Below are 26998 nucleotides of genomic sequence, written 5' to 3' on the forward strand. Positions count from 1 at the left end.
GCCCCAGGAGGGCGGCAGGCAGCCCAGCCTCCTGAGTCTCTTGGATCCTGGGAAAGGCACTCACGGGGATCACCCGCTCCAGGCAGATATTGAAATTCTTCCTCTGGTTGGGCTTCAGTTTCTTGAGCGAGAATCTGGTCTCACCGATGAACTCATTGTGGCCAAATTTGTCCTCGTCACAGACGGAGATCCTGCCGTGGACATAAGGGGGTGGGGGGAGAGAAAGAGCAGCAAGCTGAGCTCCTACTGTGTGCTAGGCTCGCGGAGGGTGCTGGCCAGGAGCGTGCGGGGTGCCTAGCGGGGAGGGTGTCCTCTGTCTGGATCCCTGGGCTGGGCATCCCTGGGCTTATTTCTTCTGGATTCAGGGTAACGTCCACGTGGTCAGGTGCGTCTGGCTGATGTGCGCTGGGCTCAGGATATGGACCGTTCCAGGGTCCAGAGCCTTGCGACTCCCTGCCTCCCAGCTCACCCACTCCTGGCCTCTGGCTGCGTGCAACCATTTATTCTGCTTTTGACCTTCAGATAAACAGAGTCAGAGTGCCGCTCGTTTTGCTTGGGCTTCCTTGGCTCAGCACTCTGTCTGGGAGACTCATCCGCACACCTTCCGCCTCCGAATCCGCCGGTTCTGCTCCCATGGGTCAGCCCAACCAGGGATGGGAAATATTTGAAAATATTTTCAGTCTGCCCTGAAGGATGGCGTGTGGCAACTGTTTACACGGCATTCCCATTGTGTTAGGTACGTCCCCTAGGAATGATCTAGAATGTGCAGGCAGACCTGCGGACTTAGATGCAAACGCTCTGCCGCTTCAGAAACAGGCCTCCCCGCTCTGTGGACAGGCATCCCCCGGGGTCCTGGAACCCATCTCGTGGACACCGCTAGAACTCTACGTCGCTTTGGTAATGCGACCAAATTCCATTTGGTAAATGGAATAAAGAAAGAACTATGCAGAGGATTTTTCAAAGGGGACCCTCGGGAGCTGCACCCTGAGTCTCAGTTCTGCCTGGCCTTGGTCCCCTCTGGCCTCCCTCTCGGCCCTGCAGTACCTGAGGGTCTTCCTCTGCATGTCCTCGTCGGTGATGCCATGGTAGACCAGGGTCTCATTCCAGATGGGGTTCCGGGTGTTCCTCAGGGTTTTTGTACGTAGCTTGTTGGACTAGAGCCCCGGAGAGATGGACAGACAGACGCCACCTCAGTGGGAGCGTCCCTGGAGCCCCATCCCCTGAGCTGCTTCGGGGCGGGAGGTGACTTTCCCCAAAGGAGTGCCAGGGGCTTCGGGTTCCCAAATGCATGCTCTGAGGGCGTGGGGAGGCACGCCAGAGACAAATGGGCTAATGCGCTGCACGGAGTCCCTTCTGGAACCTTCTCTACGGGAAGGAAGCAGCGACATCTTCCTTTGAGCTGTCCCTGGCATCTGTCCTTTGAGAAGCAAACACATCCTTTATAAACCAGGGAGGTAGACAAGAGAGTCTCCCATCCCTAGACTGGGGACCGGGGACGATGCCTTCCCTTGCCCCAAATAGCATCCCTCCTGCCTGAAATGCCTTAGAGGAATTTTAGATTGTGTTCCAAGAGAGAGGAATGTCACCGGATCAGAAGAGGAGGGCAGGTGACAAGTCTAATTCACACTGACTCGGAAGTGGCTCCGACTGGATCCTCTGCAAGGCAGGTTTGGATTTGACACAAAAAAGCCACAAAAAAGTGTGGCTTCGTGGGAAGCAAAGGCTGCTGGGAGTGGGCGGGGCCAGGGCCAGTGAGGGGCTGTCTTTGATCCAAATAAGGGAAGAATGAGGCAAAGTGCCTACTTGCGTGAGTGCGTATGTCCTCTTTAGTCTTAGGGGCACCTGATTTAACTCGCAGGCCCCTTCCCCTCAGGCTAAGAATGCTGTCTGAAGGGCGTGGCCCTAAAATCTGGAGAAAGTCACTGGTTTCCGTCTAGAGACAGCAGTGTTGGTTGGTCAGCACTGGGGAGCCACAGAAGGCGCCTGAGTAGGTGAAGGGCACAGTCAGGCATTTTTGCTCCCGGCCCCCAGGCTTCAGAGACGGAGGGATCAGCAGACCCGTCCCTAGGCCCACACTTTACCCCTCCAGGGGGCTTTGCACTCATGGGACGGGCATGGATTTGGGGCAGATAGGGCTATTTTAGGCTCTGAGTTGAGAGCCCGGTGGCTGCCAAGGCCCATGCTCCAGCCTGCAGAGATGTGGAGGCCAGATGGTACCTTGCTGGCTCCCGGCAGGAGGTGCAGCTTAACGTAGGGATCGGCCAAGCCATTGGAATCCATGGGCTTCAGTCCCTGCAAGAGACGGAGGTGACTGTGTGAGGACCTCAGGAGGGCTGGGGTCCAGCCGTCAAGAGCCATGGGCCCATCCTGTCCATCCACCCTCCAAAGAGAGAAGGGGAGTCAGGCAGACAGGGCTCCCTAGCTGTGTGACCTTAGGCAAGTTTCTGAACCTTTCTGGGCCTGTTTACTCACCTGTCAATCTCACCACTCATTTTCAAGGAGTCCCACCTGTGAAGTGCCCGCTCCCCACCACTTGGAAGCCTATATTAGTGTCCTGGTTTCTGTAGCATCGGGGCCCCTGCCCGGGCCGAGGCTCCAGCTGCACAGCCCTGTTGTTACAGGGAACCAGGACAAGGAGGAGGCGGGGCCATTCTGCATGTCAGCTGTCAAGTCGAGCTGGCATTACTTCCCAGGGAGGTGGTGGGCAGCCCCAGGCAGATCCTGGCTCAGCTCCCAGGAGGCAGCCACTGATAAATGCACCCCGCACCCGGGGACGGTCCCCAGAGGAGGTCCTCCCCCACAGGAATTTGCTGTGGCTAATGACGGCTGTCCTCATCACTGTCACGCCCCAGATAGGTGACAAGAGATGGCCTGGCAACCCATCCCCGAGTCTCCTAAAAATGCCAAGCACCCTGGGGACCCCAGCCAGGCCCCTCACCCACCTTGGCCTTTACGATGGTGCACTGCAGGGAGCTGTTGTCCTGGTCGTAGAGCAGGCTGAATTCCAGGGCACCCAGGGTGGCTGAGGGGACAGAGATAGGGGCCGGGAGGACACTTGCTTATTCATTCAACAAACCTCTCCAGAGCACTCTGTGTGTGCCTGGGCTGGGCTAGGCATCGAGGTGACAGCGGAGAGGAAGATGCTGTCCCTGCTCTGGACGCTCCATCTGGTCGGCCCTCCTCTGTAGAGCCTCCTGTGGTCAGTTAACCTTGTGGGCACTTATTTTGTGAATGACTTCCCACCCCGCTAGATGGAGAGCCCTAGGCTGGCCAGGCAGAGGGGCATCTGAGACCCCAACCCCAGGGAGAGCGTGGAGACCACGGGGTCAGCTGACGCTCACCCAGCCCGGCCTCTGCTCTGCGTGAACTCCTGCAAGTCCCTGAGCCTCTCAGAGCCTCGCCGTGCTCGTCTATAAAATGGGAGCAATAAAAGCAGAGTCGCCAGCCTCAGCTCCATGAGGGAGCAAATGCACTCGGCAGGGGGCAGGGCAGGGGCTCAGCAACTGCTACTCCCGGGTCCCCTGACGTCCAGGGCCCATCGTGGCCACTCTTCCTGTGCTGAGCACTACTTAGGGACAGGATGGGGGCCGTCAGGGAGCCCCTCCCCAGGGGACCTCGGTTGACCCACCCCATGCGGGAGGTGGATTCTGTGCCTTGAGGCGAGCTGGCGTGAAGGGCTGAGGCCGCGCCACCGGCCGCCGGGCTCTTGGAGCACCTTGGGACCCGGACGCCGCTCATCCTGCCTCCCTAGCTGTCCCCGCTGCTCCCAGCTGCACCCAGGAGAAGAAAGGTCCCCAGAGCGTGCCTGCGTGAGTCCCCGGGCCTCGGGTCTGGGGGCAGAATGCAGACTCGCTACTCAGTGAGCCAATCATCAAGTGGACAGGCACCAAAGGACGTGGCCAGTGACTTGGAATCATGGCTGGACACCTTTAGAAGACATTCGCCAGGGAGTTTTGACAATGTGCAGACAGACGCGCCCAGGACGGGATGGCGGCCGTGGGTCGGCTCCATCTGACTTGAGGGACTGCCAGACGGAACATGGGGACGCCCGCAATCACGCAGCCTTTCGATGATAAAAACGGTGGCTGGGACGTTGTGTGCATTTTAAAACGGAGCTTTAGGAAGCTGGTATCATTTTGAGGATTTAGAAACATAAATCTGTATTTTCCTAACTCTCCTGTGCTCCTGGGGTTTGGCCCGTGAGAGGCCGGGTCAGGGGGGACCCTGGCCGGGCCGTGCTCCTGGGTCGGCTCCTGGGTGGCTTCTCCCACACATGGCTTCCCTCCTGGCCACCTACTGGCTTCGTCGGAATCGTAGCTGTTGGCGTCCTCTTCCTCCTCCTCCGGGGGCGGCTGGCGGGCAGGGGCCGGGGCAGGCTGGGGGGCCACTGCGGCTGCTTGGGGGTAAGGGCCTGGCGGGTGGGCTGCAGCTGCGGAGACGCCCCCGGCTCCCCCTGTTCTCTCCTCCCGGGGTGGAGCAGTGGCCCCCGTATAGCCAGGGTCACCGGGAGCCACCTCTGTAGGGACATGAGAGAGGACAGATGAATCCCTGCTTCATAGGAAAACTTTGAAATGCAGGTTCCCAGGCCCCATCCAGAACCAGTGGGCCCTGCAGCGGGGCCTGGGAACCTGTGACGCTAGTGAACGCCTGGAGTTGGTTCAGACATGGGCGGAACGGACCGTGCAGGGTGCTGAGCAGCGGTGCGGACCCGGGACAGACAGCTTGGGTCTGTAGCATGGCTGTGTGACCTCAGGTGAATTACTTAATGTCTCTGAGCCTCAGTTTTCTTATCTGTAGAATGGAAATCATATCTGAGGGTACTCCAAGAGTAGTAGGTATTATTTTACACAATGCCCTAACTGCACAACACTGAAACAGTGCCTGGAACATTAGAATGCAGTGGCTAGGTGGTGGCTGTGATGGCTGATGACAGGGGATCATGCTATCACTATCGATCTCACACAGTGAGCACTGTTGTTTAGCACGGGCTTACCACATGCTGGGCTCCACGCTACGGATTTTTGTTTATCAATTTTTTTAATCCTGCTAACAACCCTGCAATAGATAAGGAAGCTGAGATTCAGGGAAGTTCAGTGACGTGTCCTGGGTCACACAGCGAGGAAGTGAGGAAGCAGAGATTTGAGGCCCAGCAGTCTGCTCTGAAGCCCTGTGAGGCATCGCCTGTCTATCACCTCAGCATGGGCCATCTGGAGGGTTTGAGTGGGCGCTGCTTGGACCCCATGGGATAGTCTCAGGGTGCAGGCTGAGCCAAGAGCGGGCAGGCTTTTACCAGGAAGTGGGAGGATGTGGCCATGCGGATGGCGGGGGCCTCTTGGGAAGAGGCAAACACTTGCCTGGTCTCTGCTCTGGAAAGCGTCCAGCTGGCCCAGGAGCAGGTCTGCTGCCCCCTGGGGGCCCTGAGGGGGAAAGAGAGGGGTGTAGCCAAGAGGCCAAGTTGTTTGGGAGTCTGCCTGTCCCCCCTCATTTCACAGGTGTGGATGCAGGCCGAGAGGCAGCAGAGTCAACGAGGCTGCAGGAACAGTTCCTTTGGGGCACATGGGGGTCAGAGAGGCCCAGGTTCAAGCCCCAATGCCACGGGACCTTCCTGGGCCTCGACCTCCTCTGAAGTGGTAGTGGTGACACTTGAGGTGGGACCCTGAGGAATGGTGGTGCACTGTTGCTTCTAGCCCAACTGGACAAAATGCTTTGCTGCGCCTCCTCCTCCTCTGCCCCGCCTCCTCCTTCTCTGCCTCGCCTCTTCCTTCTTGCTCCACCTCCTCCTCCTCCTTTGCTCCTCTGCCCCGCCTCTTCCCCCTTTGCTCCACCTCCTCCTCCCCTGCCCCACCTGCTCCTCGCCTGCCCCGCCCCTCCTTTTCCTCCTCTGCTCTGCCTCCTCTGCCCCGCCTCCTCCTTCTTGCTCCGCCTCCTTCTCCTTTGCTCCTCTGCCCCGCCTCTTCCCCCTTTGCTCCACCTCCTCCTCCCCTGTCCCGCCTCCTCCTTCTCTGCCTCGCCTCTTCCTTCTTGCTCCACCTCCTCCCCCTTGCTCTACCACCACCTCCTCCTTTGCTCCTCTGCCCCGCCTCTTCCCCCTTTGCTCCACCTCCTCCTCCCCTGCCCCGCCTGCTCCTCGCCTGCCCCGCCCCTCCTTTTCCTCCTCTGCCCCGCCTCTTCCTTCTTGCTCCGCCTCCTCCTTCTTGCTCCACCACCACCTCCTCCTTTGCTCCTCTGCCCCGCCTCCTCCTCCTTTGCCCCACCTCCTTTGCTCCGCCCCGCCTCCTCCCCCTGCCCCGCCCCTCCTTTTCCTCCTCTGCTCCGCCTCCTCTGCCCCGCCCAGCGTCTGCCTGGACGATCCCTCCTCCTAAGCATCTCAGCTGAGCGTAGGTTCAAGTGAGGGCTGTATCTTGAAGAAAGTTCAGCAGCTCTGCAAGAGGGCGGGAGGGATGGGGTGATGGCCTGGGCAGGTGGGTGGGTGAGTGGCAGGTACCTGGCTGTCCAGGCTGAGGAGGTGCTGGGCTGGGCACCGAGGCCGGGGCGGGTCTGGCGGCCTGGACTGAGTTGGCTCGTCTCAAACCTGCAGGGAAGCGAAGGAGACACGTCATGACTCACATGCGCACACGTGCGCACTGCAGGGAGGCGCTGGTCCCTCCACGACGCAGCCCTGGCCGCCCCTGCCACCCCTGCCGGCGCCTCAGTGCTTTCTCGGAAGACGAATCCCAGCTGCAGCATGTGTTTAAAAAGCACAGGTGTGTGATTCTGCTTCCGCCTGTGTGACTGCACAAGCGACCTGTCCTCTCAGGCCTCAACTTCATCATGTCACATGGGGATTACGGCACCCATTTCACGGGGCCATGATGAGATCACGGTGATCCCACCCAGGCAGTGCTTGGCACACAGTCTGCACTTAACACGTGTCAGCGTTGATATCATTTAATTATTATTGAAAGACTGTCTTCATGTGGACCTGCCAATGCATCCCACCATTTCCTTTATAAGCTGTGTGACCTTGGGCTGCTTGCTCAGCCTCTCTGAGCCTCAGGTGCCTCATTGAGTTGACAGCTCTACGGACCTTGTAGTAATCACAAGTTAAATATTTATTCAGTGCATACCCTGTGCCAGGGACTTTACATATGAGAATTTAATCTCTACATTAAGAATCCCACAAGATGAGTGCCCTCTGGTCACCATTTTATGGGTGGGGAAACTGAGGCACAGAGGGGTTAAGCTCACCCACGGCCTTGTGGATGTTTAGTAGCACTGTCAGGGCTAGAACTCAGGCAGCTGGGGTTGAGTCTGTGTCTGACTCTTGGATGGGGCTGCTGGTGGACAGAGGGAAACAGCCTGTGCAGCAGGGCCTGGTGCCCAGCACGTGTGCCATTTCAGGAAGAAAGCCCCAGACTCGGACAGAGCTCGCCGGCTGGATCACACCTTTCCTGAATTCAGACCAGGGCTTTTTTCTGGACAGGGCTCATGACCCGGGGCACCTTGCTAGCTCCGCACAGGCCTCGTAAGCCCCCAGGTGGTGTCCCGCCTGCGACGTTAGCACCGCCGTCCACGCGCGCATCCGGGTGCTCGCTCACGCCCGCACGCCCGCCTTCAACCAGCGACCCTGGAGCACCCACCCGGTGCCACGCCCTCTGCGCAGCTGGCTGCGCAGCCTGCCTTTGCTCCAGGAGGGCGCGGCCCAGTCAAGGAGGCAGAGCCCGAAGCAGGGGTCCCTGGGGAAAGAGCAGCCGGCACTCACCGGCGGCCCGAGTCGAGTCGCTAGGTGCTGCCTGTGGCCTTCTGGTCCCCATTCTGACTGGAGGGCGGGAGGCTGAGTGTGTCCACGGCCACACGGCTGGGGAACAGCCAGGGCAGGACTTCTGGCCAAGCCTGTCTGCCTCCCTCCAGAGGCCGTGTCCTCAGCGGCTGCCACCGGCCCCGGACCGCCGGGTGCGAGTGGTAAGATGCACCTGGAGCCCTGGCCACGCGCGGAGCGGCCTCCACCGCGGGCCACCTTCGTCTTTAGAGCACGGGCGGCGAGGGGAGGGTGACGTCAGCACCGCCACCTTGCAGATGGACGGAGCCCAGCATCCCACCTGCGCGGTGGGATCACACGGCAGGCAGGCGCCAGGGGCTCTGGTCCCCCAGCCTGGTCTGGTGCTGGTGAGCCGGACATTGAACTGAAGAGGCCAGACAAGCCGCCCCAGGGGAGGGGGAGGGGAGGGGAGGGGAGGAGGGGGGAGGAGAGGGAGAAGGGAGGGGGAGGCTGTGGCCTCCAGTAGGGACTTTGTGCCCAGCCTTGAGGGAGGCAGAGCAGAGCGGGCCAACCTGGAAGGACATGGGCTCCCTGTAGCTCTCACTGGGGTCCCAGACCTGGGCAGAAGGCGGAACTGGGGCAGGTGCCAGGGTTGTGACCTGGTTCCTGCCACAGCTGCGTCCCGCCCTGAGCTCCTGGTCGCAGCTCCCCCAGGTTCTCGGCCGGGGACTTAGGCTTTCACTGCCTGCGAGGACCTGGGCTCCGCTATGGAGAAGGGTTTCTTTTGTGCCTTCCCGAGGCGGCACGGAGCCGGTGGCATAAACGGCCCAGTGTCCTGGACCCCAGGCCCCTTGGAGCAACCTGAGCGCCACCAGGTGGGACGTGAGTGTCTATCACATGGCCACACCTGTGTCGCCTGTGGATGATGTGGAAGGCGAAGGCAGTGGCCGGCCCTTCCATGGCCCCCTAGCACCCTCAGGAAGAATTCTAAACTCGCTTACCTGCATCTTAGACTCAGGCTTCATGTTCACTGAAACTCTCGCAGAGCTTGTTTAAGAGAACACGCCTCCCCTCCCCTCCTGCCACACTGCTACACTGGGACTCCCGGTCCTCCTGGCTTGGCCTCGCAGACTTGCCTCCTCTCTTCTGTTTACCCTCGTGTCCTGTGGGCTGCTGTACTTACTGCCAGTGGGCGGTCACCGTGGGCCCCTCTGGCAGCTCTCATGTAACCTGCAGTGGGAACCACTTGGCTTCTTCCTTTCTGAATTTCTGTCTCGTGTTTTCTCCTGTCTTATTGTGGTGGCCGAGATCGCCTTGTGATGTGGAACAGGAGGGGGGAGGGGGAAGATGGGAATAGTAACGAGGCTGATCTCAGGTTGTTGTGAGGAGTCAACGAAATGGCGAGGGCTTGCTTTGGCATCCGGCATTTGGAGTGCTGTATAAATGTTTGCCCTCTTTAGAACAGTAGGTGCTCAATAAATGTTGGGTGGATGAATTGATAGCTTATGAGTTACTGGCTATGCAGCTGGAGGTGCCGGCAGAAGGGTAATTTTATGTTGGAAAAAGAAACTTGATTTTATTCCAGAGTCACAGAAGGCAAAAACACCACCAGGGGTATTAGCCTCCGACAGAAAGACAGCCTTTGGCCGGGTGCAGCAGGGAAGCCACTGGGCTCCAATACAACGTAACACTATTTCTCAAGTTCAAGCTCTTTTTCTTGGCATAGAAAGCCCTGCATGGAATACCTCCAAGGGAGGGCTGTGGTGTACAGTAGTTTAGGTTGTGCACTGTCCAATTTTAGGAGGGGCACCTCTACCACCACCCAATATTATGGAACCAGGGACCACAGTCAGCCAACCTTGCCAGGCTTCATCTCTGCACCTTTGCACATACTGTTCCTCTGCCTGGAATGTATCACTGCACCCCACCCCCACCACACACACATGGAATTGCTGTACCTAATTTATTTATTTTTCTAATATAGTTCTCTCTTAGAAGCCATTTCCTCTGTGAAGTCTTTCTGGGTCTCTCAAAATAGGGTTAGCTGTTCTGGGTTCCCAGGCCCCTCTCAGGGAACCTCTGGAGGGGTGTGCACACTGTTGAGGGCGGACCCTGAGGTTCCAGGGTTAAGCTCTGGAAGGAAGGTGGCTCCCTAGGAATTTGTTCCCTGGAGCTGCTCTCCAGGCCTCCAGGGGGCGACAGAGAGCTGCTGGGGTCAAACAGCAGCCAGGCCTTGACTTCCACGTGCCCTGGGCAGTGGGTTGCTTTTAGCCTCTCTTGCTTTGTCTCTAAGTGAGGATGACAGGTGTGTCTGACCCCCGGTCCAGCTGTGAGATCAACTGTCCATCCAGGTGTGCGCCTCCTGAAGAGCCCACGCTCAGCAGGAACCTGAGCGCAGCCTGAAGATGAGGAGGAAGAGCTGACGTGGTGGCCATGCTCAGTACTTATGGGAAACCTGAGGTAGCGAGAGAGATGCCCCGTGTGAATCAGACCAGGGAGGGACGTGCCACCGCCGCGGTCCCTGCGCCTCACTGCTCTGGGAACTCAGGGCAGCAAGCGGTTAACTCAGCGTGAGCCGAGCAGGAGGAAGCTGGGAGCGCCGTGCCCAGGGGGACTTCACACTGACTTGAGGGACAGAGATCCGAGGCCGGCTCAGGACTGGCCTGGGAGTGACTTTACCCCTAGGCGGCAAGATGACACAGAAATTCAAAGCACAGGGTTGGGTGTACAAAAATTAACTCAAAATGGACCAGAGACTCAAACGAAAGAGCTAGAACTATAAAACTCTTAGAAGAAAACGTAAAGGGAATCTCCATCGCTGCGATTTCTTTGCTATGTCACTGAAAACCCAGGAAGCAAAAGAAAGAGTAGACAAACTGGACTTTATCGAAATTTAAAAAAAAAAACAAAAAAACAACAACAACAAAAAAAACTTCTGCACCTCAAATGGCCAGTGAAGGAGGTGACCAGGGAAGGGGTGAAGAAGGTGTTTACAAACTGCGCGTCTGATGCGGCATCGATGCCCAGCATACGGGAGGAACTTCTAGAAAACAGCCCCAACTACCTGATTTAGAAAAGGGCGCAAAACACTGACACAGACATTTCTCTAAAGGAGACGTGCAACTGGCCAATAAGCACGGGGCAAGGCCCCTCATCCTAGGAGGTGCGAAGCAACTCTACAGCTCCACAGTGGCCTTCACTCACTAGGATAGCTATGGTTTAACAACCAGAGAAACCAGCCAACCCGCAGAAACCGAGGAACACCGGAAAATCACAAGCGTTAGACAGAATGTGGAGAAATTGGAACCCCGTGCGCTGTTGGTAGGAACGCAAGAGTGGTGCGGATACCACGGAAAACAGCATGGCAGGGCCTCAAAAAATTAAGCATAGAATTGTCATTAGATGAGGCAATCCCACTTATAGGTATATCCTCAAGAGACTCAAACAGGTATTTGTATGGTGTGCTCGCAGTAGCGCTAGTCACAACAGCCAAAAGGGAGAAATAACTCCAGTGCTCATTGACAGGTGGATGGATAAATAAAATATGGCATATGTATGCAGTGGAATATTATGCAACCCTGAAAAGGAAGGGAATCTAGACACGTGTCACAAGGTGGGTGAACCGTGAAGACGTTATGGTAAGTGAAATAAGCCACATACAAAAAGATATTGTATGATTCCACTTACACGTGGTATCTAGAATAGTCAAATTCATAGAAATAAGAGTAGTGGTCACCAGGGAGAGAGAATGGGTAAAACAAGGAGCTACTATGTAATGGACATGAAATTTCAGTTTGGAATGATGAAGGGGCTCTGGAGATCAATGGTGGTGCTGGTTGCACCACAGTGTACTTTCTGTCACTGAACCGTGTATGAAAAAATGCTTAAAATGGCTAATTACACATATAATAAAACATAATCTGTATATATCTTACAAATACAGAAAAGAAATTGCAATAGAGATCTCGCCTCTGGAAGACAAAACAAAAAGTACAGGCTTTGGCGTTGGGCAGATGTGGGTTGAATTGTCATTTTGACCAATCATCAGTGAGGTGGCCCAGGGAGAGCAGCGGCTTTGCCTCGCTGAGCCTGTTTTTCCACCTGTAAAATGGGAACCCTGAAGTCTCATACCTGGAGCTGGTGTGGTGACGGGGGTTCATTGGGATGGTATGTGTGAAGAGCTTGGGTCGGTGTCAAGTGCACAGTAAGCACTCAATAAATATTTTGTGATGATGCAGATCTAGAGATTCATCTTCCTCTGACCACCTGGACCATGGATTCATCGAGGGGTCTGGCAGCTGACCACATGTGCCCCGCTCTGTCACCAGGAAGGGGAACTGAGATGCTACGCCATGAGCCACAGTTTAGGAGGCAAAGATCTGAACTCAACGTGGGACCTCGACATTCAGCCTGTCCAACTCAGACCTGGGCTCCGCCGAGCTCTCAGACAGGGTCTGAGGCACGTAGATGTCCCCAACCTAGTTGGCATTTTCTTTAAAACCTAGGGTTGGAGGGCTCTCCCCAGTGGGCACCCTTGCTGTATAAATCCACCGCTGGTGGGCCCAGAGGTGCCAGGCTAGATGGCAGCACCTGTCGGTGGCATCCTGGCCATGCTGACCAGGTCCCTTTCACAGAGAGCAGAGGCCACGTGCCCAGGGGAAGAAGAGCGTGGACAGGTCTTGAGACTTTTCTCAAAGCCAAGGAGCATTTTCCCCCAGGTATTGTTCTTTTTGTTCAGAACAAGGCAAAAGATCCTGTTTTTCTTTCTTTCTTCTTCTTTTTTTTTTTTTTAGTATAAATACTATATTTATTAAATGTCTTTACAGTTTATTTAAATGTATTTACAGAACTATTCTTGCATAAGTTATATTTCAGACATCCAATTCAGGTAATTGCCTCTTGGGTAAGACAAAGAATGATAGTCTCAACAGAAAAAAGCAGCTTATTAGTATACACAGATTCAAATTTGCTTCATTATTTAGCCATCTTTGCCACAAACTACCTAACAGTTAAATTCTGACATGGACACTTTTTAGTTGAGAAGTTCAGTTTTCTTTTAACAAATAGAATCCAAATGTTTTCTGCTTTGTATTGTGTTTCAAAAGCAGATTTTGGTTTTTTTCTTACATGATGTTAGGGTATGAAATGGACATAACCAGTCACAGATCTTCAGAACCAGAATTGCTCACGATCCTGTCTTTCCTCTGCCATAGACTAGAACCAGCGTTTAGAAGGGTCCCTGGCACACAGTAGGTGCTCAGCGAACCCCATGTGAGCACATTCCTTCTGATTCTCCTCATTTAGGAGCGCAACTGGACTTCCCCACCCCTCTCACCTGCCGGGCTCCGGCTGGAGTCCCCAGCTCCCCCGCCATGGCCATGGTCCCAGCTCTCCGAATCCCGGGTAGATGAGCTCATTCGGGCCTCAGAGGCCCTGCGCACAGGAGGCCCATAGCTTCCCCGCCCAGGAGCAGATGCCTGGTCAGGTCCTGGAAGGAAAAGCATGAGTCGAAGGACAACAGAGGACTGGGGTAAAGGGACTCCTGCCCCAAAGTGTAAGACAGTTGGCAGAGCCTACCTGTTTTGGGACCTGGGCCTCTCCTGTCTTCAGTGTCAGCTAGAGAGAGAAATAATGGGGAGCGCTGATTTCCTGGTGTCTGGAGAGCTATTCCTCAAGAAGCCCACAAAGGGGTTTGTTCGCTTCTCCCAAGAACATTAAAAAACACTAAGACGTCTCCCTCCAGCTTCCCCTCTGATCTGGCTCCTCTTTGCAATGTCGTGTTGTTTCCTTGGCCCGTACGAACACACACAGGCTTAGAAAAGAGGAGTCTGGCCGCACAATCCTGGCAGCCTAGATGGAGCAGGGCTTGCTCTGGAAAAGGAGGATCTAGTGGTGGAGACTCGGTGCTCCTCGGGGAAGCAGCCTCTGCTGACAGCTGGGCGATTCCTGTAAGGGGTGGGTATCGCCCCTGCCTTGCCAGGAAGAAAGCGTTCTTGGAACATCTTTCAGGTGCCAAGCACTGAGCTACGTACCTTAGGAGGCCATTCTGTGGGAGACACAGTGGGATGCTCTAAATTTTGAAACTTTCAGTTGTAACTCTCCTTCCAGAGACTCTGGGCAGCGTTCATCATCAGAGTTGCCATTAGGGCCAGATTTTATCACTTGGTGTTAATTGAAATTATTGCCAGGGCCTTACTGGGGCAGGCTGAGGGGTCTAATCCAATTAAGATAAGTGTGTTTTTATTGTGGTTGCCTTTGTTTTTGGGTCTCTTTTAGTCTTCATTTTAATATTTAATAACAATACTTGGATTATAGTGATACCATCAAGAGTTGTGATAATTTTCTTTTACTAATTTCATTTCTATTCATCTTTCACTTTTAATTAGTCCGATTTCACATTTGCTTATGGCTGATAGAAGAAATATGAGCAGCCAGGAAGCCCTCCCCAGCCAGCCCCCAGCCCTCCAGGCTCCAGGGTGTATTTTGGTGCAGGGAGTCTCTCTCGATTAATTTTAACTTCCCCTTCTTTGATATCTCTGCATATTCCACCGGGGACAACAGCAAAGTTTCTCGGCAGCCTGGCTTTGCTGGAGAGTTCCCTGAGCCGCCCCAACCTAGCAGAAACAGCCCGTTGCAGGGACATCCTCCAGGTAGACCAGTTGGCCGGAGCTGTCCTTGGTGCTGAACAAATTGACCATGTCTTACCTCGAGCAGGAGCGCGGGCCGTGTGCTTGGGCTCGGGGGGCTGCTCCGGGGCAGCAGGCTCGCTGACCAGCGGCTGGGGCTTGCTTTTCTTTATAGGCATGGGCTGTGGGAGGACCTGTTTGGGGAAGCCCTTGAAGAACCAGGCTCCGGAGCGCTTCCACACCTGGGAAGGGAGGGAGGCGCTGAAGCCCCGTCACTCTTGCCTTCAGGAGCCAATTTCAAAATCTTTTTGCTCTCTGTCCACCGCACTAAGGACAAAATAGCAAGCCCATTTATTTCTTCCACACGTCGGCCCTGTAAACCCAATGAGACCCATCGTGCAGATGGAGAAATTGAATGTGGGAAATGTTAAGGATTGTCCCAAAATCAGAGAATGGAAGAAGGACTTGACCTCAAGCTGTCCATCTCTGAGACGTGGCATGCTCTCTACTGTACTTGAGGGGGAGAGGGTGATCTGCCCACAGCTTTCCCAAGACCTCGGGCCCTTGTCCTGCCCTGTGGGTGAGGACCAGACAGGGTGGTGTGCTCAACAGCTCATGCCGATCTTCTGTCAAATCCAATCCCACTCTTCTGCACCCTGCTTTGTGCCCCGGGAGGCTGACCAGTGTGGACAGCAGGAGTTGGCAGGACAGTGAGGTCCTGCTGTGTAGTTCTCTGGCTGTGTTCCTGTCTTCCAGTCTGCCTACTGCTCCCTCCTTAGCTGCTCAGTCCCAGGAGTGCTCACAGCAGCCCTGCGGTTGCACCAGGCATCTCACCACTGGGGACTTCCCTCAACCCTGCCCTGCCCTATGGAAAAGGCACCTTTGTGGGACTCCCCCGTTGCAGAGTGCCCGCCTCCTCCTGCCAGGCCCCGGCCTGATGCTGATGGGGACATGGTCATTTCGACAAACTCAAAGGCAAAGATCTGTAACACGGGGTGAGTGGGGAGGAAACTGGGAGGAGAAAGTATTGCATTTGGGTAAAATGAATAATAAAAAGCAGGTTAGGGAGGAGGGACAGAGACAAAGCAAAGAGAGAGCCAGCAGAGGCAAGAAAGCATGGACACAGAGAGAAGGAGCAAGAGCGAAAGAAAAGGCCTCAAGCCAAGGGGAGACTTCAGGGAAAGGAAAGAACGGAGAAGAGACTTGGGGTCGGAGAAAAGAAAAACAGCAGGTGTTGACAAGGAGAGGGGAGAACGGAAATCAGAGGGCTGAGGACGAGGAGCGGGAGAGGAGGAAGGAAAAGTCACAGATGCCGACGAGGAGACAAGAAACCCATCCAAACACCCCGAGGCCATCCTGCCAGTTCTCAGCTGGCTGAGCGGATCCCCTTCAAACTGAAGACACAAGACCCAGCCAGAAAGCCCAGGCCCCAGCGCCGTCCAGTCTCCCTGGTTCCCGAAGGAGAAGGGGGCGGGCGAGGGGGAGAGGCCGCTCACCTCTCTCTGCTCCAGGCAGATCTTACAGAGCCACACGGGATGCGGGCGGTTGTTGGAGGTCTCCACTCCGCACTTGGTGCAGACGTTCTGGGGACAGAAGAGCCACGAGCTCTCAGCCGAGCCGTGCGTTGAGCTGCTAGGAGAGGGGGAGCAGGGAGGGCCTGGGGGGGACGGTGAACGAGAACCCTTCTTCCTTCTCGCCCTTTCTTCCATGGTCAAAGGTCAACGAGAATCAAGTTCCAATTTGAGTCTTGTTTCCAATAATGAGCATTGGAATCATTCCCAAGTTTGGAGGAAGGAATTCTCTAAAAGTCCACTGGGGTCTGTTTTTGGTAACTACTGAGCATTGACAAGATGTGTGTGTGTGTGTGTGTGTGTGTGTGTGTGATCCGATGATACAGTTTTTATTTAAACGTGGACCTTGTTTTTAACAGGAAGGGCCATATGTCCATTTTCTTCCTTCTTCCCCCCAAAGGATTCAAGACAAGCTTGACAGTGACCAGAAATTCCACTCTCCGTGGAGAAGGGAGTTTAAATGCCCTATGTGGTGGAACACTATATCTTGGGCTGAATTTCTTGACAGTCATAACAGCAAGGAAAAGCCGATAGGTCATAGGATTCTCCTTAGCTGGTTGACTGAATCAGACAAGTTTTTCGGTATCGATAAATTTCCCCCTAATTGCTAAATGGGCCACCAAGCAGAAGGGGCCAGGAACATCGTGGATGTCTCCCTCTGGAGACATGAATTGGAATCGCCTTGATCACAACCAGGCAGATCCAAAGACAGGGGTATCTCTCCCTGGAATTGTCAAGTGCGGACAGTTTGGGGGGAAGAGGGAGGGAGGCTCAGGGAGATTTCCCTTCAAAGACAAATGGTCTCAGAGCCCAGCACCCAGCAGCTCTAAGGTGCCTGCAGAGGGGGTCGCTAAGGCTCTTTCTTGCCCATAACCCAGGGTGAGAGAAGGCTGGCCGTCCACACCCACGTGCCCTGCATGCATGTGTCGCCAGGACACAGCCAGGGTACTCATGGGCTCCACCACAGCCTGTCTTATCTCAGGCTGCCAAGTTGTCCCGTGTGGAGCTGAGCTCAGGGGCCTCAGGGGAGGACGTGGGTCAGGGTGACGTTGGAAGAGCATCCCAGGAGAATTCACATCCTGCCCATTGCCCTTCAAGCTCCATCTCCAGGACCCAAGGCCCCCAGAGCAGAAGCCTGGCCCCTCCGCAAGTGCCGTGCAGGACAGGTGGGGCGCGGGCGGGTACCTTCTTACAGTCCTCGCACACGACGCAGGCCGAGCCCAGCATCCCCAGCTGCTCCCCGCACAGAATGCAGCGGCTGACCCCGTCCCCCGCCACCTTCTTCCTCATGTCCTCCAGTCGGTCCACCAGACGCCTGGAAGCAGAGAGAGGGCTGTAAGGAGGTGAAGGACCAGGGCCACCAGCGCATCCTGTGGGGCCACCACCTCGTGAGCATCTGTCAAAGCCGTGGACTCTCCCCAGGAAAGGGCACGTGTGTGGAAGCTTCTGGCACGTCCTCAGAGCCACCGAAGACTCACTCAAGCTCATGCCCCCGACAGTTCTGTTGGCTCCGTGTGAAGGACCTGATGTGGCCCCTTCCACCTCCAGTTGCGCCTCCAGAGGAACTGCCCCCGAGCCCTGGCCCTCCTATCTCATGTCCACGCGACGTCACCTGGATCTGACACCGAGGCTTTGAAGCTGTGCTTGACATCTTGGAGGCTCCATCTCTGTCCCCAGCCCCAGCAAACCTGGTCCCCATGCTCAGGAGATGACATGGCCACCAGTTAACTAGCTCAAACCAGAAGGCTTGGGGTCTTCCCGGACCCCCGCCTCCCCTGACAGGCAGTGATCCCACCCAATCGGCCATCCCTGTGTCCACCTCCCTAACTCTTCTGGGCCTGCCCATCTCCTCCATCTCCACCTCGACCAGCCACTCTCATCTCTGTTCTGAATGACTGGCGTGACCTCCTCACAGGCTTCCTGCTGTCACCATGTCCTTCGGCAACTCGCTCTTCCCTCCACTGCCATGTTGGCATTCCTCAAACAAACTGGGTCAGGACGCCCCCAGCCCATTGAAAGGCCTCTGGTGCCTCGCCAGGCCCCGCAGCCCCAGGACCCTGCACGTGACTGCCCCCAGGCGGTGGTTCTGCAAGCATCGTCACAGACCAGCGGCATCAGTGTCCCCTGGGAACTTGTTGGAAGTGGGCATTCTCGGGTCTCAGCCCAGCTGGGGCGGAAGTTCTAGGGGTGGGCCCGGCAACCTGTTTCTGCAAGCCCTCTGGGTGATTCTGATGCAACTTGAGGTGTGAGAGCAGCCACTCTAGCTGCATGAGTCTTCCTCCGGTTCCAGGGGTCCCCGGTGCTCGGTGTGCTGTTGCTCATGCCTGGAAGGCACCCCCATCCACACCTGCTGATCTCTTTCTCGCTTTGTGTCCTGTGCACACGCGTGCACACACACACGCACACACTCTTCCATTCTCCCTGCCTAGCTTCCCTCCTCCTTCAGGGTCCGTTACACCCTTGCTCCCTGGGAAGCCTCCTGCCACTCACTGTCCTAAAGTAAGAGTGACCAGTACGTCTTGGGAGCCCCTGTCTCATTCCAAATGGCCATGGGATGACCTGCAGTGAGCTCTGAGCTGATGGGGAAACAATCTCAGGACTATGCATTCCTCTGGGCAGACTGGGTCTGCCCTGTTCCCTGCAGTGGGCTCAGATCCACAGGGTGCATCCGGGGCCCACTGACTGGATGGGGAGAGCAGCTGTCTCCTCACGCTCATATCCAGGAAACTTGAGCAGCAGTGCGTGTCCAGTGGTGCCTAATAACTGTGCCCTTACAAGGCGCTTAGGCAAGGCCTGGCCCTGAATGAGGTGCTCTGCCCCCAACCTTAGGAGTTAGGCACTATTTCATCATTTTTCAAGTGAGGAAAGGGAGGCACAGGGATGTTGAGTGACTTGCCCAGGGTCACACAGTTAGGAACCGGCAGATCCAAACCAGAACCTGAGTCTCGGGTGCACTCGTTGGAGCTCGCCAAATCTAACGCGCACACGGATGACACGGGAGCCTTGTCAGGCTGCAGATTCTGAACCAGCAGGCTTGTGAGGTGGGGCCTGAGGTGCTGCACTTCTAGAAAGCTCCAAAGTGCTGTTGCTGGTTCCCAGGCAGCCGGCGGGGTGAAGGTGGACTGTGCCTGCACCTCCTGTGGGGCTTCGGGTATTTGAACATCACCAACCCGGAGCCCTCCCCTGTCCCCTGTCCTCAAATGAGGGCGTACCGCCTCCTCCAGCCACAGCCGTGGACCCTGATGGAGCAGGGCCTCCGCCCTTCCCCGCTCTGGGTCTTGCAGTGGACACTGGCATGTGAGAGGGGACGGGAGGGGCCTGGCAGCCCTGTTGGCAGTCACCTGACGGCCACTCACCCCACCCGGCTCTGGCATGATGTGCTTAGCGCTGCGTTCAGGAGAGGGGCCGCTCTGCCCGGCTGCGTCCAGAGCCCCATGGGGACCCCGGTGGGCGGAACTGCCCAGCAGACGGGAGCCCCTCCCCGGCTCTTCCCTGGAAGTTGCTTCTGCAGGAAGGAGGAGCGGGCGTGACCGGGAGCCAGCAACGGCCAGGGCCCAGGACTCCTGGAGCAACAGCAGCACCCGCTCTGCGCCAGGCCCGGAGATGAGGCCCCCAAGCTGCTCTTGTGTCCCTCCAGCCCAGCAGAAGCCAAGGACCACGGACTGTCCTGGACTTAATGTTTTTAAGCTTTACTGTGACGCAAAAGAGCATGCATCCAGTAGGAGCTGCGCTTTGAAGTTGAAGTCTGATCCGCTGCAATGCTGGACAGTCCCCCGGCCGCCCTGTTGTCACGAAGGGACACAGCCCACATCTACAGCATGCTGTGTGGCTGAGCTGTGACGTGGGACGTGCGGCATGCTGGCCAGGAGTATTCAATGCATTCTGATCGAAGCATCTTGATATATTACATGAGAAAACTGCAGCACAGAGGGGTTAAGCAATTTGCCCAAGTCACACAGCTGAGAAGTGGTAAAACCCAAATGCAGATCTAGGCCGTGTGGCTCCGGAGTTCCCACCTGAACTACTGCACCCCAGTGCTGTGCACGCAGCCGTGTGCCGAGAGGAGCCACGAGGTCCTCTTCTCCACCCTGCAGTTGGAACAGGAAACCTGACTGCTGTCCCTCACTATGCTTTCCTAAAGAATCCTCAGGAGCCCTCGCTCTTCATCCTGGTTTTGCCTAGGAAACAGGAGGCATCGGGGCTCCAGCAGCGCTTCCCCAGGGCTGCGGCCTGGCCCCTTGGGGGACCCACAGAGCCCGTTCAGGGCTGCTCCCCGTGACAGCCTGGGGGGAGACCACAAGGGGCCACCGGGCCCCACCCCACCCGAGCAGCTTTGCATTTATCTGTTCTGTTCGTTGGGCCAGTCAGTTGGGTTTCCTCTGCAAAGTTGGTTCCAGGGTGTAAAAACAGTTTGACGTTGAGGAGATGAATTCCAGGATGCCTTTCAATGCCACCGAGTCATAAAATATCATGAGGCCCTGAGTCAGGTTGGGAGGACGGGGTCAGTGCCTGGTGACGCTTTCCTGTGGTCCCAGTCTCTTACCGGCTTCCTCCCCTGCCCTAGCTAGAAGACCAGGAGATATTGGTCTGCTCTTGGGTGCCGAGGCACCGCAAGGGCAGAGGCTTGCTGGACCACCAGGGCTAGGACTAGTTCTCAGGTTCAGGAGACACTGTCACTTTCCAAAGCCCACGTGGCTCCCTGCCTATGGCCGGCTCTGCCAGTGCATCTTGGGAAGATCACAGGGAACAGATGATCCTACTCCAGACTGCAGAGTGCTTTATTAGGCAAACCAAAGGGCTTTGTGCCTCTTCTTGAACCATAAAGGCAGTAGATTTACCACATTTGCAGACCTACCTGAAAACCTGCCTGCCCCAGGGCCCGGTCCCTCCCCTTCAGCCCTACAGGCTCCTTAACCGGCTCACACAGGGTCTGACCAGAGGCAGCAAGTGGCACCCAAGGCCCCAGATCTAAGACCATCATCCCACCGTCCCCACTCGCGGCCTGGTTACTTGTGACTCAGTACAGACGGGACAGGTAAAGAGGATGGTGGGGGGCGGCGGGGTGGCCAAAGACAGGAGCGAGCCGCGAGTCCCTGCAGCCTGCTTCTTGGGACACCCCCTCTGTATCTTCAAATGCTGGGGATCAAAGCCAAAGATTTTAAACTCAGAAAGAAAACCACAGGAAGCTAAACCAAAATTGTGTCATGGAAGACCACGAGGCCACACTGGGTCTATAACCTGGGGACAGAGAGTTCAGTTTTTCATCCCGGAAGAAATATTTAATTGTACACGTCCTGACAGGACAGCCTATATGTATTATAAAAGATGCTGTCAACTCTCACAGTATGTCAATCACCAGCATCAGACTAAATACCAGTGCCTGGGGCCCTGGCTCCGCCCAGAGGCCAGTAGTTAAGCACACAGCCCCGTTGGGAGAGTGTTCCAAGAATTTATGGCACGTCTAGACCACCTGGGGACAGTGCCCCACACCCAAAGGACGTGTCCAGGGGATTGGATCCGGCCTGGGAACCACATCGATCTGATTCTGCAGGCAAAGAATCCTGGGCCCCACTTGAGAAATCCTCTTCCAGGGGAGGACAGGGTGAGGCGAATCACAAGGGGGACACGCCATCCTGATTCTGCTAAGTGGGAAAAAGCCAAAACCAAAAGACTCAGGACCCAGGATCATAATCAGAATGCAAGATGAGGTTGGAGCATGCTCACCTGAAAGTCTTTATTACATGCACTCAATAAGAAAAAATCAAAAACAAGGAAAGAAACGCATCAAACTCTTCAGAGTGATTCCTGGCAAGCGCTGGGATCACGGGTGGCTTTTATTTCCTTCTTCAATGCCTTCATCTCCCTCCCTGCACATGAAGCACCCAATTAGCTGGACACTACTTCAACTCTCTCATAATAAACGTGCTCTTCCCATATTAGAGAAGCAAGTGCGTTTGTAAGGTGGAGGTCGCAGGCCAAGGTTAGATGTGGTCTGACCCTTCCTGGGAGCCAGTGAGCTTGAGAGACCTTTGTTCCCTGGGCCCCTTCCCCCAGGTTGCACCAGGAGCTTCGTCAGACGTGCCTCTGCTTCCTCCAGGGCAGCACGCGGGGATTTTCGGATCCTGGGGCTGAGGTGTCAAGACTTCTTCTTCTCTTGTGAAACCGCAGGGTCCTCAATTATAAGAGACCAGACCCCGTGGGCAGACTGGTTTTATTTGCCTGGGCACAGTCTCCACTCCGTCCCCCGCGTTACGTGCCCATTAGCTGGACCCTGTAAGAAGCCGTCACCCCCTCGCTCGCTCTTCGTGCCCCGTTAGCGGGATGACCACGGCTCACACCCAGGAGGCGTCCGTCAGTGGCTAGTGCTTCAAGGGAGCTGTTGGTGACTTGGTGAAGTCAGGGGGCACCTTCTATTTCTCAGATGCTCGCAGAGGCACCAGAAGGGGTCTGTCCCCTCCTTTGGAGGTGGTGGGAGGGGATTCCCAGCCAGTCTGACTTTGCCACCCAAGCAGAGGCGGGCAGGCTCTTCACCCAGTGGACACTTACTTACGGAGCACCCGCCTGGGCCAGGCAGGCAGGAGTCAACGGGGAGAGGACAGACGGGTCCCCTCCTCAGGGAGGCAACGCTCTTGTGAGGGGCTCAGGGGTTATTTAAATGACCCCACAGGTCGCCATAATGGCACTCACGGTAAGCACTCGAAGACTAGTGGGGACAGCTGTGAGAACTCATGATAGAGGGACAGGGACACTCAGGATGCTCCTTAGAAGGGCAGGATCAGCTTGGACCACGGACGTGCTCGCAGGGCTGGTGGGCTGGGTGGAAGGAGGCGAGGGCCCCGGTCCAGGCAGGGGCTGCAGCCTCAGAGGAGGGGACAGCAGTAGAGGCCTCAGGAAGAGAAGACCCTGGGCATCTGAACAGAGCCCGGCGGCCCCTGGAAGAGGGACGCAGGCTCTGGACTTCGTCCACGTGTGGGACCTCGCCGGTCTTTCTAAATGGCAACACCGACCCAAAAGGGTCCAACTTGGGTGGAGCAGGAGTCACCGTGTGTTTCCTGATACTGCTGCCACAAATGACCGCAGACTTGGCGGCCTAAGACGACAGGAGTTCGTCGCACTTCCCTGGGATCAAGTGAAGGTAGGCAGGCTCCATTCTCCCCAGAGCCTCTGGGGACGCTGCTCCCTGGCTTTTCCAGCCTCTGGCTGCGTCCGCGTTTCTTGGATCGCAGCTCCTTCCTCCATCTTCAAAGCCAGGGGCGTGACGCGGACCCTCCCGCCTTCCTCGCGTGAGCATCTCTGCCGTGAGCGGGGGTCCCCCTGGATAGTCTGGGTTTATCTTCTCATCCCAAGACTCGTGGTCACATCTGCAAAGTCCCTTCTGCCCTGGACTGTAACGTGGACCGTTCCAGGAAAGCAGATGGGGACATCTCGGGGGACCTGCTGATGGCACACCACGTTCCCTTTCCACCTGGCTCTGGTCTCTGCCTGACTCCATCCTCCTCCCCAGAGTGAGGCGGGGACAGTTCCCTGGCACCTGGCTGTGGACGTCAGGCAAGCCAAGCTTTGGATTCGAGCGTCTGATCACCTTCTCCAGGTGCTCATGCCAGCCCCTTGTACACGCACACGCGTCACGCCTGCGTTCAGAACCCACGTGCGAGGTCGCGGACACACCTTCTCACACACCTGCACGCAGCTTCCCTCTGCAAACCAGCAGCACCTGGGACCAGCGGGACTGACCGTCGCCTGCCTGTTCCTCCCGGGCTCCGGGAAAAGCCCAACCTGGCCTCTGAGAACTGGAGGCGGTGACTTTGGAGCCCTCCCTCGGGTGCTGCCCCGAGGCTCCATGTGAAAGAGGAGCTGGGGAAGCAGGTGGCCCAGGAGCCTGGGAGCCGCCCTGCTGGGCCCGTCCTGAGCCCACATGCCCGTGGCTGAGAGCGGCTTCTACCGCCTAAGGACGAGCCCAGGGTGGCCTTTGAGCCCTGAGCACGCACAGGAGGATTCAGGAAAATGTGGCAGCGGGTGTGTGGCCTCTCTCCGTGGCCCTGGCCCATCCCTCGCCCTCAACTCCAGACCCAGGCCTCTCCCTCCTCGCCAAGTGGGGGATGTCACCTCTGAGCTGATTAAACGTGGCATCCTCTGGGTCGGCGGCCGACCATCTGCTGTGGACAGGCAACGGCTGCTGAAGGAGGCCGGCCCCGGGCTCTGGCGCAGGGTCTTTCGGGAACCTGTCCTCAAATGACCGGGCCGCTCCCCGGGTGGGCCCGCGCGGCTGGCGAGCCGGGTGCACCTGTCAGACTCGTTCAGGCTCATGGTTGTTCACGCCTGTCACCTGCCGGGGAGCCGAGATCCCAGCCTCTCCCCCGAGGGGCTGGGGAGTGGGGTTCCTGCCTGGGCTCAGGACTTTGGGGAGGAGGGTCCACCTGGCTCATGGGGAGAGGGAGCCAAGAGAGAAAGACAGGAGGAGGGCTCATGGAGCTGAGGTAGTGCTGGGCAAGGTGCTGCGCCACCAGGAGTCCAATAACAGCAATAGCAACTGTGCCCGGGTGCTGTGCTAAGTACTCCACACACGTGTTCTCCTTAAGCCATCATCAAGCTGCGAGATCAGTTCCATTCTGTATTCCCACTTTACAGATGGAGAAACCAAGGCACCTGCCCAAGTGCACACAGCCCAGTAGTGGCAGAGAAGGGGCTGGCAGCTGGAAGCCCAGACTTTCTTTCACTCAGTTCTTATAGTTGGAACTCAGGCTAACGCTCTGCCTGCCTTCCTTGTGGTGAGAAATAGTGGCTCGAGAATCTAGTTCTGAGGACTGCAGGGGACAAGGCTCACTGTGACCGGAAGGAACGACCTGTCCTACTGAAGGAAGATGTAGGTGAGGTCGAATCAGTGAGGCTGATGAATATCCAGGACAACCTGTGGATTATCGATTCTCTCCCCAAAACTCTCTGCCAGGGACCTTGCCACTGGCCCTCTCCTAAGACAAGAGGAGAAAGTGAAAGACAGATTCAAGTTCGAAGTCTGGTTTGGCCACATAAAGACTGTGTGCCCCTGGGAAAGTGGCTTCACCTTGCCAAGCTTCAGTTTTCTCAAAACAAAAACGAAAGTCTGTTTCTCAGTGAAGACATTACGAGGAACAAAGGAAAAAAAAAAATGTTTGAAATTTCTCTGTACGGAACTTGGAGATAAATGTTGCTCTGTGAAAGACAGAAAAGGACTGCAACGCTAGGGCCAGCCCTCCCAGGTCCATAGTCTCACCCCCAGGACTTCTTAACTGTGTGACTCTGGGAAAGTTGCTTAACCTCTCTGTGCCTCGGTTTTCTCCTCTGTAAAGTGGGGATGGTGATGGTATGATGGGAGGATTTCACTACTACACGTACACGGAACTTGGAGCATCATGCCGTCATGGGATGCTTTCCACACGTGAGCTGCTGTGATTATTTCCCTAAGAATGGAGGAGGGTTGTGGGGAAATTCCCAGTGAATTTTTTCTCCTCTTCGTGAACCACCAGCAAAAGGTCAAGGGTGATGGTTCTCAACAGGGGTGACTTTGCCACCTCGGGGGGGCAGTGTCTGGAGACACTCTTGGCTGTCACAACGGGACAGGTATTGTCACAGGCATCCAGTGGGCAGAGGCCAGCGATGCTGCTGAGCACCCTACATGGCAGGGGACAGTGATCCAGCAAGGAACTGTCTGTCCCAAATGTCAGGAGTACTGAGGCTGAAAAGCCCCGGGGCACGGGGACTTGGAGGCTGACTTCCTGTTTCACAATGAGGTCAGGGAGGCCTCGAGGGAACGTGGACCCAGGGGGCATGGTCAGCTGGGTTTGCAGGCATCGCGGCAGGTGGCGGGCGCTATGTGCACCTCCTTGACTGGCACCATGCTGGTGGCGGAATCCAGAAAGCGCTCGTCTTCACCTGATGCAGATTCCGTAAAGCGCCAAGGCTGGGTGGGCCTCTAATCCCTGGGGACACCAAGGTCGCACTCAGTGGTTCTTTGCCATGGGGGGTTCCGAGTTCCCCCCAAACAGGATGAAATCCTGCACGTGTCGTCTAAACAACTCGCATCCGCACTTGCATGAATAAGCCTGTGACTGTGGCGTGCCCCAAGCCTCGGATCCCATCCACGGACTGTCTCAAACCAGGCAGCGCCGGCCCGGGGTGTCCTCCTTTAGGACGAGGAGAGAGAGGGTTCAGCTCACTGTCTCCTTGTCAAACCCGGGAAGGTGCTGACGAGTCTCAAGCATTACTGATTACTTGGCCCTCCGTCCACGTTCTGGAAAAGTTCTGTGCCAGAAAGATGGGGGAGGGGGAGCCCAGGCGGGGAGGCGGCAGGCACGCGGCAGCTTCTGTCAATAACAGGTCTGTGTGTCTCCCCGACTTCCTCCTCCATCACCCTGTCTGGATGCCAAGGTTAATGACGAATCCTAATTACTTTTTGGGGCCCATCTGTTTAGGGAAACTGACCTCGAATGGAAGCCACCCAGCTGCCAGTCCCCCTGTGGACAGGCGGGATATGTGAGTGAACGCCTCCGAGAGGCTCTGGACAGAGAGAAATAGCTTATGGACACAGAGGGACCTACTGAAGGACACGGAGGACCCCCAGATGGTGGGGGTGGGGTGCAAAAAGTTTTCCAGGAAAACGTTTGATTGCAGACTTAACACTTTCTAAAAGCCCTGTGGATAAGCCACGTCTGTCTTTCCCCTCACTAAGGGCCCTTTTGGACGTGGGAGAAGCCCCCAGAAGCCATGTTTGTGCACTTGGTACCTCTGGCCACAGCTGATTGGACGAGGGGCCGACAAAGAGATGAACTGGGCCAATCAGAATTCCTGCCCTGGGAATTTGGAATTAGGACCGAGAAGAGCTATAAAGCCTGGGGAGGTTCGGCCTGGCGACGTTTTCTAACATAATGGGATGGGAGGCAGACCTTTCACGGGGCAGGGATCCCCTGACAGATATGAAGGCTTATATTTCATCTCCATTTTTGCATCATGTGATACAGTCTTTGAAGATGCTCGCTGATAATGGCCTCCTTCCCTGGAAACACACGCCATTCTTTCCATAGGGAGAT

The 26998-nt window shown here is 56.3% G+C and overlaps 1 protein-coding gene across 1 annotated transcript in view; it reads right to left on the reverse strand.

Moving 5' to 3' along the window:
* The window catches only part of RPH3A (rabphilin 3A), an 84475-nt gene that overhangs the window by 8728 nt on the left and 48749 nt on the right, over nucleotides 1–26998 (reverse strand). The window contains exons 5-16 of the mRNA XM_079149663.1: nucleotides 17121–17250; nucleotides 15861–15947; nucleotides 14444–14606; nucleotides 13316–13354; nucleotides 13074–13226; nucleotides 6485–6571; nucleotides 5355–5417; nucleotides 4298–4516; nucleotides 2943–3022; nucleotides 2218–2292; nucleotides 1045–1154; nucleotides 65–191 (exon numbers count right to left, since the gene is read on the reverse strand). Coding sequence (XP_079005789.1) covers nucleotides 65–191; nucleotides 1045–1154; nucleotides 2218–2292; nucleotides 2943–3022; nucleotides 4298–4516; nucleotides 5355–5417; nucleotides 6485–6571; nucleotides 13074–13226; nucleotides 13316–13354; nucleotides 14444–14606; nucleotides 15861–15947; nucleotides 17121–17250 — 1333 coding nt within the window. The remainder of the gene's footprint in view (nucleotides 1–64; nucleotides 192–1044; nucleotides 1155–2217; nucleotides 2293–2942; nucleotides 3023–4297; nucleotides 4517–5354; nucleotides 5418–6484; nucleotides 6572–13073; nucleotides 13227–13315; nucleotides 13355–14443; nucleotides 14607–15860; nucleotides 15948–17120; nucleotides 17251–26998) is intronic.

The sequence above is a fragment of the Sciurus vulgaris genome (assembly GCF_902686455.1).
Source record: "Sciurus vulgaris genome assembly, chromosome: 8".
NCBI lineage: Eukaryota > Metazoa > Chordata > Mammalia > Rodentia > Sciuridae > Sciurus > Sciurus vulgaris.